The sequence below is a fragment of the Vanessa atalanta genome, chromosome 5 (assembly GCF_905147765.1).
Source record: "Vanessa atalanta chromosome 5, ilVanAtal1.2, whole genome shotgun sequence".
Classification (NCBI taxonomy): Eukaryota; Metazoa; Arthropoda; class Insecta; order Lepidoptera; family Nymphalidae; genus Vanessa; species Vanessa atalanta.
Genome location: NC_061875.1, coordinates 3,094,249 through 3,111,187, shown reverse-complemented (window position 1 = coordinate 3,111,187; position 16,939 = coordinate 3,094,249). Strand labels below are relative to the sequence as shown.

Below are 16,939 nucleotides of genomic sequence, written 5' to 3'. Positions count from 1 at the left end.
AACTTAAAAGATTATGTATTGTTGTTTTATTAGAAAATTGACTGTAAATACTTTGTGTTCCCAAGATATTATCACAATTTTATTGTAATACACATTGTATCTGTAATCTTACAACATGATAGCAAAACATAGGTACGACTTATTTAAAGATAATTTTTAACCTAATTGTCATCTTCTTCGATCTTAGGCGCTAAGTAGTAACGGATATGGCCGATATCAGGAATGCGGTACTCGACAACTAATGGTACATCTGCTGACATTGAAAGCTGAACCTGTGAATAAAAAAATAATAATATAAAAAAAAATTTAATCAAAGATATTTAGCTTTTTTTGCATTAGTAATTTTGCATTACCATTAAAATAACATGCTTTTTTCATAAATGCATTTTGCACAACATAAATGATTAAATGAGAACATGTGTGAAATACAACACCTTTTAGAGGAGTTTATAATTTCGTAAAACTACTAACTACTTGTGAAAACTCTACTATCCAGTATTTTAAAGATTTGTATAATAATTTCAGACAATACATATACAAAGTAATAAAAATATTGTGCATATAAAAAAAACAATTTCGACTTTTTGGTGATAAATAAATGAGTGAATGATTAATTTCGAAGAGATATGAAAATAAATGATTATACCTGTGGACTTAATGATGTAGCTTTTGTGAAATAGTTGAGATACTGGCAGGCAAAGGTTAATGTGACAGGCTCGTCCATCTCAATGACAACTGCTTCTTCCTCCTTATCTATGGATGCTGTTTGCGCCAGCTTAATATTAGCAGAACCAATATCTCCACTTGCAGAGAACTTAACACCTAAAATTTAGAAATTGGAATAAATATAAAGTTAACATGGTTAATATGAAATCTATTAAGACTTTATAAAGTTGGTAGGCAGTCAGGCAAAAAGAGTCTATCTTATGGTACATGCTTAAACATTCCTTACAATGCACCAGTACCCTTGAGACTAAAATGTTATTTTGCTGTTCGGCAATAGAATGGGATGAGTGGTTGTTTCTGCTGAAATGGGCTTGCACCAAGCCTATCCACCAAGTTCAAATCACCAACATTTACACCACTTAGTTTTTCAAGCCTTCACAATGCCTTACCACCAAGTAAGAAAGACCCATTTTATTTATTATATATCATGTATTTAAATGAACTTCTGTAAAAAGTAGTCCTTAAATAGTTATTTTATTAAAACAATTAACTAATTTAGTGCTTACCCTCTTTTGTGCAAGATATGACCATTGACTCTCCAAACTGTGACAGATCACGGCAGATTCTCGCAAACTCTGCACTTGGCATACGGATTGTGCAACTGTACTCAGTTTCTGGGATACCTAGTGGAAACAGGGATTTTTATGTTATTTAACAAATATTATTTTACACTTTAATCCTAACAAATACATGTCGTTAACACTTGCTTATTCATTTTCATTTATTGGAACTGACACAATTCATTAGACTGCACAAAAAGAGTATTTAACTAAATATATGTCTCCCAGACACCAGTCTCTCTTAAGAATCTGTTTTTTGCTAATGCTTTAATTGGAAGTGAACTCACATGCTCAATTTGCAAATGTGCTGGTCAAAAAGTGACAAGATGCAACTCTTATTGGTTAAAATAGTGCAGCTCTATTCAGAGATCAAATGACAATATTTAATTCTTACCTAAGTGCTCCAGATCTAAATTCATGAGTTTCATTTCATAATCAGAGACTTTTTCTTGATTGGGGCTCTCGAACACAAATGTGACTGTATCAGCGTTATCCTGCGCCTTCATGGTCACTGTATCCTTGTCCCCGGCACATTTCAGAATTTTTGACATACTAAAAAAATAAAAAAAATTTAAAGTGTTGTATTATACTCTTAATTCAAATAAAGGATTTTTCATTTGAAAATAGACTTTTTATAGCTGCCATTGCTCAATCATTCTGATGAATAGGTTAAGTAGTGTTTAAGTTAAATATTGACCAGTATTTAGCTTAGTTGCAGCTTAATCTGTACTATATAACAATAAACAGATTTATACATTTACTAAAATCAATATAAGTCAAAATAAAGAACCAGGTAATTTAAAAAAATGTCATACCTTCCTAAATTCATGCCCATTGAAATATTTCTATCACATCGATATTTGTCAAAACCATCTGCTCGGAGAGTCAGGGACACGAGGGAGACGTGTGAATTGTCCATAGCCTGTAACCCATTTGATATTAGTAAAAAGCCTTATCTTATTCATAATATCAATTTTGAAATAATGTTGAAATCCTTTGTTGAAATTTTGCCTATTAGAATAATTATATGATATAAATATAATAGGTTTCATATATTTATTATAAGGTAAATTTCTTTCTCATTTACTCAAATCATGAAATTATACAATACCTGCAGTTGGATTCCATTATCATCGCAATCAAACGTTGCTTGTGTAAGAAGGTCCTTGATAGCCTCCAGAACTTTCTTCAGGATTGAGCTACGGAGTAGACGTGCTTCAAACATCTTCACCTATAATTATAATGATATCATCGTCACACGAAACTACATACAATCGAAGTTTTAATGTTAGGGCTTTAATTGTTATAATTGAATAATTAAACCATTAACAAGCATCAAACACAAATCGCTGACATGTCGGAAAGTTGTTAGAAGTTAATTTAAGAACCGTTTTAATGGTCGAGATTTAGAAGGAAGTTTCAAACTTAAAGCTATTTCTAACTTTGTTACTTACAAAATTATTTGTTCAGTCCTTTATAATAAATAACTACTGCAATTTACGTTTAATATGTTGCAAGCAAGCGTTGATGTCGCTGACCGCTTCGAAATTTGACAGACAAGCCGGTTACAAGCGGGAAAAAGTAGCGCGAAATAGTTAAACGTCAAATTGATGTAACGTGCGTTTAGTAATTGAGTTTAAGCCAAATACAGTAAAGCGACATGGTAACGACTTTTTAATTTTGTATGTATTGAAGCAATTTTGTTGATAGGATATCGATTTTAAGATAATTTCTAATTTATACAAATTAAATATTGTGCTTATTACATAAAATTAATTTAATACTTAGCTTTATAATTTCAATTTAATGGGTACCTACGTATATACATATGTCTGTTTCAGAGATTAGTCAAAAAATTCTTAACGGTGAAAAATGTACGGACACTAAAGATAAACAACAAATTTTTATAATGTTTTATTAACAAAAACTTTTTAACAGAAAAAATATATAAATGACTACAACTCAACAACTTGACTTTGATCAGGATAAGGTGGTAATTTGAGTTTGTATTTTTCTATGATGCCAGGAGGTAAAAATCTTCCGCCTAAATAGTGTTTGGTTTCTTTTAGTATTTCTGGCTTCGCACATAGTTTAGGAGCTGAAAGAGATATGAGCAATGCTGGTGTGAGAGAATTTTCTAAGGTTGGTCCATTCTCTACATCCCAACCACTGGGAATATCCACACTGAAACAAAAAATTATATGCAACTTATCTATACTACAACAACAGATTTATTATTCCATGCAACTATACCAAAGCAATGATAGTAAAAATATAATATTATTGCTTTGGTAAAAATTATAGGATATTAATATTTTTATAGATAAATTAAAAAATAAATTTAAACCATATTATAATAATGATGGTTTATGTATATATATTTTATATAAAATATATTCAGATGAGCTTTTTAAAATGATTTTATTACTCACCTACACACAGGTAATCCAGCATTAACCAATGCATCTAGTGCAGGTTTCAAGCCTTCACGTACTGGTGGTTTAAAACTAAAACCAAATAAAGCATCAACCAGGACTTGGTATTCTTGCTTAATTTCTTCCATTGGTGGTAAATCATTCAGGATATTTACTCCAAACTTTTCACATTGTAATAGAAGATTTTCATACAGGGGTTTTGGTGTACGTTTTGGATAATATACTCCTACATTATAACCAAAGTGTGTCATGTGTCGCGCTGCCACCAGTCCATCACCACCATTGTTTCCAGGTCCACATATAATTAAAGCTGATTTATGTCTGTAAATATAAAACTGTTCATTCACAAATAAGGTTATGTAGAATATATATCTTATAAAATAATATATTATGTTTGAATTCTATGGTTATTACCTAAACAACAAAGTTTTTGTGTCGATGTATCAAGAATGGAAGATATATATTATTTTGAAAATTATATGATATACATACGTAGATGATGGGAATACGCGAGAGACTGCTGTTGCTACACTTAAACCAGCTAACTCCATGAGCTGATCTACACTAAATTTATAGTCATTGAATAATTCCTGATCAAGAGCTGCTGCTTCAGCTTGAGATAAATAGCTAGTTTTCTTTGTTGTATTATAATGACATTGATTTCCTTCACAAGCCATTGTACCTCTATAGCCAATAGTAGCGACCCGCAACTAAATATATAAAACAGTAACTGTTAGTGTTATGTAGTCAATACGTTTTATAATGTGAAAAAAAGATAGTTTAAGGTCAAGTGTTTAATTTACGCACCAATAAAGCGCTTCCAAAAAGCCTTTTAATTAACATTTACACTTAAATTACTATTTAGTTTTAATGGTAAATTAGTTTCACTAAATATATTTGTTGTTTATTAAGTTGAAATTTGTTTATCATTTATATTTTTACAAATCTTTGACATTTGACATTAAGTTTTAATTAAAGTCATATCTAAATAGTTTAGTAACATATATTTAGTATATAGTGTAGTATAAAATGCAAACCTATTGGTGGGTACCTATTTAAAAGTTTATTTAAATTTTATATCTGCAAGATTATCTATCTAATAGTTAATTTTAAAACTACTGACATTGAAGATTGAGTAGCTTTTTTTTCATAAATTCGTCAATTAATCATCAGGCTTAATATATGTCCGAATTGTATAGTGTGTAAAAACCAGAATTCTATTCTATTATAACCAAAATCAACATTCTTTACCTCATTAAAAATAAAAAATAAAAACCAAAATGTTGAAATCATTATTATATTAATATTTGAGTATTAATGTTAAGCGTGTAGCCTGATACATGTATAAAATATTATCTATTGTGTTCTCTGCTATTTTTAACTTTATTAACTAGAATTATTTCTGTCAGAAAAACCGAAAACAAACTCATGCCCCAAGCCCCAAGTAGGACATCCTTTGAAATTTAAGCTGTGGACTTGTGAGTTGTGACCATAGACTAAAAAGAACTAGTCCAAAGAGTTGTGAATTTTATGACAATCCAACGATATTAGTTTAGATTTAGTGGAAATATTGATGGTTTAAATCTAAAAAACAATGAATTTTTAATGAAATTGATGGTTAAACCATTAGTTTAACAAATATATAATAACGACATCGAGTTAAGCTGCATACTCTTATAAATAAAAAGAATTACTTTACAATTTACTGCCGACAAGTTGTCAATCTGTCAAAGTATTTGTTTTATGTGTAAATTATTTTCTTATTGTTTTTAACTACAATTTTCAATGAACGGTGAAAAGAGAAATGCTCGTGGAAGAGGCCGGGGTCGTGGCCGTGGGAGAGGACGAGGTAGAGGGCGAGGTAGAGGTAAAAAAGTACCGAAAGTAATGTCGTCTGATGAAGAAGAATGTTCAGTGGAGGAAACAACTCAAGACACAGAAGACATTGTGCCTGAAGAAATTAAAGAAGAACCTGAGCCAGCTGAACCTGTCAAGTGTAAGTTATATTTACGTTATTAACACAAACACATGTATGTACATTATTTAAAAAAGAAATGTAATTAGTAAACCAAGTTTATGATGATATTATGATAATAATAATATGAAGATATGTTATTATTTCATTTATCTTATTTGATTCTAAATTAAACTTAAAAACCTATAATAATATTTATGAATAGGCCTAATTGGAAATTAAAAAATATTACCTGTATATTAAAGACAAGTTATTATAATTATAACAGCATTTTTGTAAAATAAGTTATAAAAATGACCCTAGTACATATCTATTTTCTAATAATACCCAATAAAATCATTAATTCCATTTATGATATTATATTCTATAATCTATAAAAGGTTGGCTCTATTTTTTGTTGGTAACTTATGAACTTCTAGTAGACAATAATTCTGTATAGATCATAATATATTCCAATTGCAGGAGTAAAGATAAACATATATTGAATTTTGTCTCATTCTTTAGGATAATATTTCCATGTTTATGCTTTAGTGCATAGTGTAGTGGACAATGAGAGATTTTATTTTTGAAAAGCCCAAAATCTTATCATAACTTTTGATATTGTTTCAGTGGAAGTTCCCTCAGATATATCACAATTAGAAGCACCAGTATTTACAACACTTCAAAGAGGACCCCCTGAGCCAATGCTAAGACTAGATTGGAGTCACAGAGCCACACTCATTGGAGAGAAAGTCCTCAATCCTATGATATATTGTTGTGATATTTGCTCAAAACCTATCCTTATTTATGGGAGAATGGTACGTTAATAAACTTTATATAGTTTTGTTTCTCAACGAAAGTAAAAATTAATCACTTATGATTCATTTTGTAGTTACAATTAAGAGTCTTGTGTTATTTTTTTACTTTTTGATATAGGTAGGCAGATGTGCAAATCTCACCACTGCCCATAGACAATGACAATGTGTGAAGTATAAACCATTTCTTAGCGCACCAACCTTGGGAACTAAGATGTTATGTCCCTTGTTTTTGTTAAATGATAATTAACTGTTTACTTACACTGGCTCACTTATCCTTTAAAATGGGATACAACAATACTGAGTACTGCTGTTTGATTTGGCTGTACCTACCAAGATGGGCTTACACATACTGCTTAATTTAAATTTATAATCTTAATTTTTATTTCAGATACCATGTAAGCATGTTTTCTGCTTATCATGCGCTAGATCGGAACATACGCACTGTCCACGTTGCAGAGAAAAGGTATTGAATATTATAGACATATGTATCAGATCCCTAGGATAAGTGGAATGGTTTTAATTCAAACAAACATTGCTAGTTATATAAAACCTTTTTTTTAAATATCTCATCAGTACATAATGGCACAGCAAAATCTAAAACATTGACACTAGTTATTATGTAAAAAAAAGTTTGCAATCATAATTTTAAATTCTTATACACAATAGACAGCAGAATGCTGTCAATTGTGACTGTAATTTAATAGACTTTACCAACTTCTAAACTGGAACTTGGTAATACAAATAATATAATTGCTCTTTGGTAGTAGTATATAGGAGAGTGTGTAATACCTAGTCAATCTATTAAATCATTACCATGAAATAGTAGTGCTGATTTGTACTGAGTATTTAAGTTAAAATGTTATTTACAATGCACAGGGCATGTTCTATTGTTTATTACTTATGAAGCATTTTTTTTTAAATATTTGTTATAACCTAATACTTATATTCCTAACACATTCACATTTTTAATTACCATTTGGATAAATATGTACCTTTTGATAGACTTTATTTTGATGAATGAAGGCTAAATAGTACAAAGTATTACTCTATGATAATATATTTTCACCCATATTAAAGGTTAATATCACTTTTTAGGTACTAAGAGTGGAGCAAACAGGACTCGGCACTGTTTTTATGTGCACTCATTCAGGAACAAGATATGGCAATACAGGCTGCAGGAGAACTTACTTGTCACAGGTATGTACATTTAAAAAAAAATTGTTCATATATAATTTCATACAGGGCTTATAAATTGATTGATTAAACATACTTTTTTATACTATGCATTATGAACAAATAATAATTTATGTTGAACCTAAAATATTATATGAACTTTATTATAATGTTTTATTCATATGTATGGTACTTAATTTACAGAGAGATCTTCAGGCTCATATAAATCACAGGCATGTTTCGTCAGGTGGTACTGAAACCAAGCAGGAACCAGAGCCTCCACCACCATCTGTTGCAATTGTCAAACCTCTATCGGTAAATACTTTAAACCATTATTAAAAATATTTATTACCTAGAATAATAGTTTTTAAAGATCTAAGTAAAAATTGAATGTAATGTGTAATGTATATGTTTAAACTTCAAAGTTCCATAGAGATTTTTAAGGAATATTTGAATTGAACAGAAATTGTTAATATTTTTTAATCTTTATTAGGTATCCGGAGGCAGTGGTGATCCTCGTGCACATTCTCTGGCTCACGCAACAGCTGAGCGACCTCGTGGAGCGCGCACTAATCTCATAACTGTGCCCATACATGATCAACCCGAGTCACACAACTACTATAATTATTATCAGGTACAGATTTGAAGTCTTACTCGTACCTTAAGACTTATTATTAAATGAAATATTCATGTAAAAATATTCAGACATAAGCAAACTAGCATGGTATATCAAGATGAATAATATGTTATGCCTGTGTCACAACTATCAGCAGAGCCCGCAGCCGGTGCCGCCGCCCGCGCTGCCAGCCTCGTCGGTGGCGGTGCTGCCGCACGCGCACGCACACGCCTTGTCCGTGCCGCCGCCCTACTACCCCGCCGCACCTTACTCCGCGCCGCCCTCGCCCTACGTGCAACCGGGTCAGTCATACATTCCTTTGAAGTTAAAAACATCACACCACAACAAGCCTGTTGAAGGTTACATGCAATAATGATTGATGACAAAAAAGTCAATATACGGAATTTACAATGCACGATATGTAAAGTCAACTAGAAAAATAAAAACAGTTATAGCTCAATTTATTCGTCATTTTTGGGCCTTGGAGCATGTTTTATGAAGTTTGCCAAACAGAAAAAAAATATTTACAGTAGTATATATAATATATTTACCTTATATTTTATTTCAGGTGGTTCTATGTCAACAAATGTAGCAGGTGTCTCGCCCATGCCGACTGCCGTTCCTATAGCACCCGTCAATCCAATGCCAGAGACGAGTCGCTGGCCTGAAGCTGGCTACCAACAGTCTAATGTCCCTGTACAACAGTGGCCACCGCAAAATCAACATCACTACTACAGGTAGCACCTGTACTTTCGACGATAGTGGAAGAACTCAATGAGTTGAAAATGAAAAACATTGATCCTTTGAAATAAAGTTAAATTTTACAATAAGTGAATAATAGCGTATAAATGTACTCAGTGAAATTTGATACTCTCTCAAAGTTTTATTGTGTTATTATTTGAAAGTGTTCTCTTATAAAACATATGTTTTAAATAATTGATGTTAAAGGTTTATTTGGTTAAATTATACTGCCTATATGGTATCAAGTAGCACAGTAACCCTGAGGATTATTAATTATATTAAACACAGATGTTTTGTTGCATACTCTATATCTATTTACTACATACAAGTACTGTAATGTAGATTATTTCTAACATTATTCAAACTTACAGTACAGGCATGAATGATACAAGAAAACATTTACCAAATGTTTGAAATTACATCAACAACTTGGAACATTTATATGAAAAATTTAATATTTATATATTAAAGGAAATAAATAAAAGATGTTAGCTTATGATGGGGTAATTATTTATTAACACTAAACAGTATTTAATAATTATTATTTACACTTCTGATCACTCTATGCCAATGTGGGCATAGTAACAAATTAATAACAATGAAAATTATTTTCCTTTGCACCTTACAACAACTGTTAAAGTATAAAAACATGGATGTACGTACGTACTATATACTCTAAGTAGCCTATTGAAATGAATCAAATGAAAAGTAATGGAAAATACTTTTATATGCATCCACATAATCAGTATAGGAATGCCAAAGATTACACAACATTTAAATGCATAAATAAATTGTTTGTATATATATTATTATCAGCCTTTGTGATTCAATATATTAAAGGCAGTATTCTAATAATTGCACATAAAATCTAATTAATTTATTTTCATCACTTTCATATACCTTACCTTTGTTACAAACACAATTGTCATGAATAAGTAGTTCAATTAAGTTTCCATGAAAATGTTAATTTTAAAATTTCTGTTTAAATATCAGCATATTGAATTAAATATCGATCATCGATCACAATGGATTTCATTAAACTGAAAGTTAAAAACGTCATTCATTAATGTAGTTTGAACAGAAATTTATAGTACTGATCAACAAATTAATCTATCTACCATGCAAACAACAAAAGAAATCATAAGAAAATCAATGATAAATTTCCATATTTAAATCTTACAATTTGTGATGTAATCTTAAAATATACATGTATTGTAAAGATCACACATCTTAGGTTCCTACACTGAACTGTGAACAGTCTTAACAGTACAAATGACTATAATCATGATGTTTTCGTTGTGGGGGGTGACGGGTCGGTACTTATGTCAATTAGAGTAGTCTCTGCTGGAGCTGCTGGCTGGCTAGTCTCTGTTTCAGTGGGGAACTGTGGAATCACATGAGAAGACTGCATTTTTCGCACTGCCTCCATGTTAACTTTCGTTGATAAGTTCTTCTGTCTAGTCTGTTCTGATGTTTTGGATAATCTCTCACTTAAAGCTTTAAGTGCAATTTGGCTGAAAAAAATCAAGACAATTTTTAACAACGATAGACGAAATCTATTGAAATCTAGTGAAACACTTGAATTTCAATAGTAAAACGTTGTTTAAAAAAAAAAGTTCAGTCTGTTACATATTCTTATTCTGGAAATAAACCAATGAAACTGGTTTTATGCCAATATAAAAAATTATTACTGAAACTGGATCATGGAAATATAATATTTTTTTAATTTAAATGAAATACACATTAAAAATACTGACTCATTTTATAAGGGTTATCTTTATAATCTTTTGATGTATGTCATAAATACTTTGGCTGTTCAAATGCTAATCTATTATCATAAATAATTTAATAGCAATTTATCTCTGTTGTTACATATAAACATTAATATTATATGTAGATTATTAAAGACGTTTAAGAGTTTTGAATAAAAATTATCCATAAATGGTTAATATATTTAATGTTACCGTCGCCGCTCCATATCCTGTGGTTCAACACCAGGTATTATTACACCAACACCTCGATTACTCAGTGCAAGATGCACTCGACGTGTACTCGGTGAGCATAGTCCTATACGAACACAGCAACGATGTCCTGGACGAAGAATACCTCGCACTATAGGTTGTAAAACTGTTGGGAAGAAACTGCAAACAAGGATATATTTTTAAATTTACCTGATAAAATAATCTACCGATGCATGGAGGCAATACTAAGCTAGGGCCACCAGTACCAGATGTAAATTAAATATAATCGTTTGGGATTTAAACTGTAAACTGCTGGCTTAATTATAAACATAAGTTTTCTCATACTGCATTAAGAGAATTGGTTTTTCAGCTGTCAATATTTATCACAACAACCGATATTGAAGTAAGCAACTAGATTCTACTCCAACAGAGTCTGCATAATTGTACTGTAAAATCTTGGGCTTAACTGAGGCTGTAAGATCAGGCAAAATAAACACTTGTGTTTGAAAAATTAAAGTAACTATAACAGAAACTTTTATCAGATAATATCAACAACTCAAGGCTCTATGAAGCTTGACAACAATTTACACTAATGATCTGTATTGAAGCTATTGAGTTTGTGAATAGATAGAAGATAGAGAAATATCATTAGGTTTGTAGAAACTTGCTAGTATCAACCTGACATTTATTTATGTTTATAAATAATTATATTTTTAATTGAGAGAACATTAACTATGTCACCTGCTATTGCTCTTAATCATAAGTCTATAGTAGGCTAGGTTAGATAATAAATATCTTATTTATTTTAAGATTTTGTAAAAATTGACTTACTTATCAAAACTAAAATTTTCAGCCATATCTCCTCTTGTACCACTGCTATGGCGTTGCAAAAATCTCAGGTAAATCCATGATAGTAGAGTCCCACTGCCCCACATACAAGGATAAGTACCTTCTAAAGCACCAACAGCCCAAAGTAATATAGCTGCTATTAGAATTAGCAGTGGCAAGGATCTATTTGTAAGTTTTCCTAAAAATGAACCAAATAAATTGTAAAGATGTTTTGTAATTTTTTTGAGTGTTAATGAAATTAAAACTTCATGTTATAAAATATTGAAAATGCTTCAATAAATATACAATTCAGCTATAAATTTAAATTCAATATTATTTATACTTTTGTCATACCCAATGGTGTTTTTATTAAAAGGTGATCCGGCATTATTTGTTTCACAGCCACACTCACAGCAGCGAGATAGCCCGCAAGGCCATGCACGTGTATATCGAATAGTAATGATGTATCTTGAGTCCAAGAATATATCACCAAGTAATAAAATGTTGTCAAAAATGCAACTCCAATGTTCGTTAGGAAAAAGAACTTCATCATCTCCATTTGGCCCCATAGGGGCTCTATTAATTTCCCACATAAACCCACCGTTATGATATCAATGATCACCTCCCACAAATGTATTTCGAGAAACCAGAATGTGAAAGTGGACCACAATTGAAAAGAAGGAGGTAACAGATATCCTGGCGTAACACTAAGAACGTCCACAACATCTTCAGAAAATGACAAAATATAACCTATTACTACTACAACACAAATAAATTTGACTGAAGGCGAAGTGTTTCCTAGTAATGCTGAAAATTGTTGTCGTAAATAAGGTATATTACGACTAAATACTCTAAGCGCAGCCATTTTTATGACGGATGTCACACTTGACTAATTTGTCAATGTCTATTGTCTTATGTCACTAGAAAATAGAAATTAGATGCATTCAAATATTTTAAGTTTTTTTTCACTTTGTTTTCGTTATTATTTGTTGAAAAACGCAATAAAGAAATTCAGTGTTTTTCTGTACATGTAGCAGTTTTTTATATTTGTAGTTATTAGTATCAAAATAACTTATGGTAAGTTATTTATTTATTATTACTTTAAATTTGATTAACCAATAATTCAATTTATGTTAAATAAATAATAAGTATATTGGTTGCATATGTACATTCCTCTATATTTCTCTATATCTAGAAGCTTAGAACACTTTTAGATAGTAAATGTTTCCACATTTTAATTGGTCTCCTAATGGGCAACCTAATGAACCAGACAGGCGGACAGTAGGACACCAATGTGCTTTGAGCAAAGATCTCTGATGGATGTTACAATAAAAAGGGCTCTTGCTCCCATTGACGTTCCTGCTCTTATTGAGCCATGGAAGAGAAGGCAAGGGACCTGATGGACTGACACTGGTTCCCTGGAAACGGGGATGGACCCTAGTGTGAGAATCAGGCCCGTCTCATATAAGCGAAACATGTTAATATTCGTCTCTTATTCAAAATTACCTACATATTTATTTGTGGAATTTGTGGAGAGCAAAAAATTTTATTGAAGGTATAGCACCTCATCTTAATGCCTCCATTAATGACAGGAGGAATGTTTCATTTTTTGCCTAGAGAATTAACGATTCAACTTGCATTCCATGCAGTCATGATTTGTATAGTAACCATATTTATTTGTATATAATTAAGGTCTAATGTAAGTAATCCTTACGTTAATTCATAAGCAAAAAAGAAAAAAAAATAGCTTTTTGGGATCTTGATGTAAAAGCGTGTATAATTGATACACAAAAGAGTACTTCTAAGTCAAGCTGTAATGGGGTAACAAAGGTTATCATTTGACACTTGTTCCTCGTATAAATAGGTAAATGTAGGTATGAATGCCGAAAATACTCTTTTCGGCATTCCCTTCGGTATGTTTTTATAAAGTGAATATTTTTACAGTTACTTCACGGTATGTCTACTGTTATATTATGTATATTTACAATAATATATAGTGACAGACACATTAACTACCATACCATAGTGCGGGATTATTTTCAAATTAATATTTTTGGTAAATATACAAACTTTTTAGATTGAACTAAATCAAATAGTCGAAACTGGCCATCATCAAATCATCATAAAAATATAACTGCATTAAAAGATTAAAGATTATAGGCGGAAATATTAAATGTATGCATATGCATCTCAAATTTGTGTGTTATTAGAGTAAAGTTTGTAATTATTTAGTTTTTTTTATTTTTTTTATTTCGGAAGGAAGCGCCTTCAATGAAACAGATCGTTAAATGTAAGGGTTCTTGTCTGTTTAAACGAAACATGAAGACTAAAGAATTTACGAATTTAGAGTTTTATAGTATATCGTCGAAGAAAAGTAAAATTGTCGAGGGATAACAGTTTTTTTGCATATGTAATGGGTTCCTGACTGTTAGGACATGATACCGTAACAGAGATTTAAGACGAGATTTCTTTCTAAATTTGTTCTCACACATATTTTGGGATAATTTTAATTTTGGTAATCTGTAATTATAAAAAAAATGATTATAATTAATCTTAATGGAAGTAATTGCAAACTAGAAATTTTCAATGGGCAACTAATAATATCACTAAACTAATATTACTAAAGTGATAATAGGCTACTGTATATAAATACATATTCACTTCGAAGGTCACGACGCTGTTTCGATGGCACTTGACTGAGTTAAACGAATTGATTTTGGTTGCTGTAAATACTAATTGTGCTTACGCATGGATCTCAATCTAAATTTTATTGTAGACTTGTTATTTATTTTGTAAGAAAGGGATATAAACTTACAATCCACCCACGTTACCTAAAAAGTCGAACTAGTGCAGTAGGTAAATATTATATATATTATAGTAAAAGTCAAATTAAAGCGATTTGAATAAGCACAAGGAGGCGAAAATCTTGTAGGTAAATGAATATAATTTACGTTTTAGATTTTGATTGTTTATAGTTGTTAGATTGACATATAACAATTGTGCTTATACAAGACTTCTCTTAAATAATAACAAATATTATTTAGCGTAACAACAGCAGTTTCCAAGCAGTTTACAAAAGTTAGAACACCAAAGATCATATTTAAATTAGACGAGCCAAATATAGAAAAAAGTAGGGTACGAAACTTAAAATAAAATACAAGTGAGCCTTACATAGATACGTAACAAGACTTGTAACATCTGACATCTCACCTTGGTAATAAGTAACATTATATACACTCTTGGAAAATGGGCGGTACCCTCTAACTGCCGACTAATGCATAGATCGCGCTCATTGGTCAAATCAAATGGCGGACGCTTTCGCATTTTCCCGTTACATACTTCCGTCCCTATTCATAAAATTATACGCAGATTGTTGCTGTTGTCGTTGAAAGCAAGAGAAGATATCATAAATTCAAAAGACAGCTTCGCTCTTTCATATACTCGTGACAGGGTTAATATTCAAAACATCGAATATCGCTATCGTTATAGTACAAAATAACGACGACGAAGATTGACGACATCTCTTTGTAATCTATATTGACCGACATAAAAATATACCGTTCTTGATATGACACTGAAATCTCTGAAAAGTACATATAATCTAAATAGAAACTGAACAGGTAACGTGAAAAGAAAATGTTGCCAGGAATATGTTAATACTACTACCAAATTGTCAGTTTATCCCAATTGTAATGAAATAGAACCGTTACCTTTCAGCAGTAGAAGCTGGATCGGAATAGAATCTGAAGCGTAAACGTCGTAGATTAGCGGAATTAATAAGAGAAAGTAATAATTTCTTTACATGATTCTTTTTTACTTATAATAAAGGGCTTTATTATTATTATTGCATTATTTTCAATCAATGGTATTTCAATACATTTGTTTATACTTACATTCTATAGTAGCAATACAGCACTTAGGAAGTCGATCGTTTTTAATCTAACATTTCCGACAAGTCTTTAATGGCCGGTATAATAAAATACTTCATACTAAAATGGTCTGGTTTACATCTGGATTGTATAAGATAAACAATAATTTATTGGTTTGTTCACACTCTTAGTAATGCAAGTGTAATGTATGCATATAAATATACATGTTTGTTTATAACTAGCATGGATATTGTATGTAGAAAATTTTACATAGGTATAACATAGGTATAGGTAACATAGGTGACATAGGTATAGGTTATAACATATAAGTATAATGATTCTCTATGATTAAGTAGTGGAAGTAAAAACAGTTTTAAAAATAAGTATATGTTTATTAACTAGGTAAATTAAAACAATAACGAATTGTATTCAGGGCCGGATCTACCATATGGCTTTTTGGGCTTCAGCCCATAGCCCCGTGGATTCGATTCAAGGGCCCCAGCTAAGTCAAGTCAAAGTCAAAAATAGACGATAATGCGAAAGAATCCATAACTTTATAAAATTAAACAGATCGTATGGTTTGTAGCCCTGCGAGTCCTGCAATTAATCAAGCCCATTCAATTAATTTAATTCAAGTCTACGTTGAGATATGTCTTAGGTGGGCCCCTGAGTAGTGTTAGCTTAGGGCCCCCTTAAACTTACTGTCCGGCCCTGACTGTATCAGTATAATATAAATCAATATATATATCGCCACTGGTTACAATTCCAATAGCAAAATAAGACACATTTGTAATAGATTTTAATATCGGAACATTTTTATAATATGAAAAAATAATTATAACTATTCTCTATGATATACATACTTCAAAATATAAATCATATATGGCACAGTGAGTTTTATTGGTAGGGCTTTGTGAAAGCTCAAAACAGCAGTTCTTAGTATTATTGTGATCCTGTTGATAAAAAAATAATCTGTTAGTTGTTTAACTTCAGTCTTCACTAATAAAGAGCTGCACTAACTTAGTTTTCTTTTTTAGATTAAATAATAATATATATTTTTCTTTATGATATAGGTTGTACAAGCGTGTACAATGGCGCTGTAGGAAATATTAACCATTCCTTAAATCGTCAATACGCCACCAACCTTGGGAACTAAGATGTTATATCCCTTATGCCTGTAGTTACACTGTAGGTACGTATCAAATAGTATTTTCCCGCACCGATATAAGCTATATCAAACTTTTGAGAAAGGATTACT

The 16,939-nt window shown here is 31.0% G+C and overlaps 4 protein-coding genes across 6 annotated transcripts; 1 reads left to right on the top strand and 3 right to left on the bottom strand.

The window, feature by feature from the left end:
* Nucleotides 1-3: 3 nt before the first annotated feature.
* On the bottom strand, nucleotides 4-2,873 carry LOC125064238 (proliferating cell nuclear antigen). Of its 2 annotated transcripts, none has more exons than XM_047671187.1 (7): nucleotides 2,741-2,873; nucleotides 2,398-2,517; nucleotides 2,102-2,208; nucleotides 1,681-1,838; nucleotides 1,233-1,349; nucleotides 647-822; nucleotides 4-272 (listed from the first exon to the last, which is right to left on the bottom strand). In XM_047671187.1, exons 2-7 carry the CDS (start codon nucleotides 2,509-2,511, stop codon nucleotides 162-164), a joined length of 783 nt encoding a protein of 260 aa, XP_047527143.1. In that variant the 5' UTR covers nucleotides 2,512-2,517; nucleotides 2,741-2,873; the 3' UTR covers nucleotides 4-161. The 2 variants fall into 2 exon arrangements, with proteins under 2 accessions (XP_047527143.1, XP_047527144.1); XM_047671188.1 differs by having other exon boundaries at nucleotides 2,788-2,858.
* Nucleotides 2,874-3,193: 320 nt separating this feature from the next.
* On the bottom strand, nucleotides 3,194-4,683 carry LOC125064126 (NAD(P)H-hydrate epimerase). The gene is made up of 4 exons (XM_047670933.1): nucleotides 4,529-4,683; nucleotides 4,214-4,431; nucleotides 3,719-4,042; nucleotides 3,194-3,470 (listed from the first exon to the last, which is right to left on the bottom strand). Exons 1-4 carry the CDS (start codon nucleotides 4,562-4,564, stop codon nucleotides 3,242-3,244), a joined length of 807 nt encoding a protein of 268 aa, XP_047526889.1. The 5' UTR covers nucleotides 4,565-4,683; the 3' UTR covers nucleotides 3,194-3,241.
* Nucleotides 4,684-5,230: 547 nt separating this feature from the next.
* LOC125064176 (E3 ubiquitin-protein ligase Hakai) lies at nucleotides 5,231-9,368 on the top strand. 2 transcript variants are annotated; one of them, XM_047671089.1, is made up of 8 exons: nucleotides 5,231-5,717; nucleotides 6,306-6,493; nucleotides 6,882-6,956; nucleotides 7,589-7,690; nucleotides 7,871-7,981; nucleotides 8,160-8,300; nucleotides 8,440-8,584; nucleotides 8,851-9,368. In XM_047671089.1, the coding sequence occupies exons 1-8, from the start codon at nucleotides 5,507-5,509 to the stop codon at nucleotides 9,021-9,023; spliced, it is 1,146 nt and encodes a 381-aa protein (XP_047527045.1). In that variant the 5' UTR covers nucleotides 5,231-5,506; the 3' UTR covers nucleotides 9,024-9,368. The 2 variants fall into 2 exon arrangements, with proteins under 2 accessions (XP_047527045.1, XP_047527044.1); XM_047671088.1 differs by having other exon boundaries at nucleotides 8,437-8,584.
* A 549-nt stretch (nucleotides 9,369-9,917) lies between these two features.
* On the bottom strand, nucleotides 9,918-12,685 carry LOC125064177 (transmembrane protein 115). Its single transcript, XM_047671090.1, has 4 exons — nucleotides 12,167-12,685; nucleotides 11,816-12,011; nucleotides 10,988-11,164; nucleotides 9,918-10,537 (listed from the first exon to the last, which is right to left on the bottom strand). Exons 1-4 carry the CDS (start codon nucleotides 12,675-12,677, stop codon nucleotides 10,306-10,308), a joined length of 1,116 nt encoding a protein of 371 aa, XP_047527046.1. The 5' UTR covers nucleotides 12,678-12,685; the 3' UTR covers nucleotides 9,918-10,305.
* Between the last annotated feature and the right edge of the window lie 4,254 nt (nucleotides 12,686-16,939).

Coding starts and splice junctions, on each gene's coding strand:
- LOC125064238 (XM_047671187.1), bottom strand. CDS start 2,511: ATGTTTGAAGCACGTCTACTCCGTAGCTCAATCCTGAAGAAAGTTCTG. Junction 1,839..2,101: donor ATGGGCATGAATTTAGGAAG/GTATGACATTTT, acceptor TTATTTTTTTAG/TATGTCAAAAATTCTGAAAT. Junction 1,350..1,680: donor TTTAGATCTGGAGCACTTAG/GTAAGAATTAAA, acceptor TGTTTCCACTAG/GTATCCCAGAAACTGAGTAC.
- LOC125064126 (XM_047670933.1), bottom strand. CDS start 4,564: ATGTTAATTAAAAGGCTTTTTGGAAGCGCTTTATTG. Junction 4,432..4,528: donor TTTTTGGAAGCGCTTTATTG/GTGCGTAAATTA, acceptor TTATATATTTAG/TTGCGGGTCGCTACTATTGG. Junction 4,043..4,213: donor CGCGTATTCCCATCATCTAC/GTATGTATATCA, acceptor TTATATTTACAG/ACATAAATCAGCTTTAATTA.
- LOC125064176 (XM_047671088.1), top strand. CDS start 5,507: ATGAACGGTGAAAAGAGAAATGCTCGTGGAAGAGGCCGGGGTCGTGGC. Junction 7,982..8,159: donor CAATTGTCAAACCTCTATCG/GTAAATACTTTA, acceptor AATCTTTATTAG/GTATCCGGAGGCAGTGGTGA. Junction 8,301..8,436: donor ACTACTATAATTATTATCAG/GTACAGATTTGA, acceptor CACAACTATCAG/CAGAGCCCGCAGCCGGTGCC.
- LOC125064177 (XM_047671090.1), bottom strand. CDS start 12,677: ATGGCTGCGCTTAGAGTATTTAGTCGTAATATACCTTATTTACGACAA. Junction 12,012..12,166: donor TTTAATAAAAACACCATTGG/GTATGACAAAAG, acceptor GTTCATTTTTAG/GAAAACTTACAAATAGATCC. Junction 11,165..11,815: donor GAAAATTTTAGTTTTGATAA/GTAAGTCAATTT, acceptor CCTTGTTTGCAG/TTTCTTCCCAACAGTTTTAC.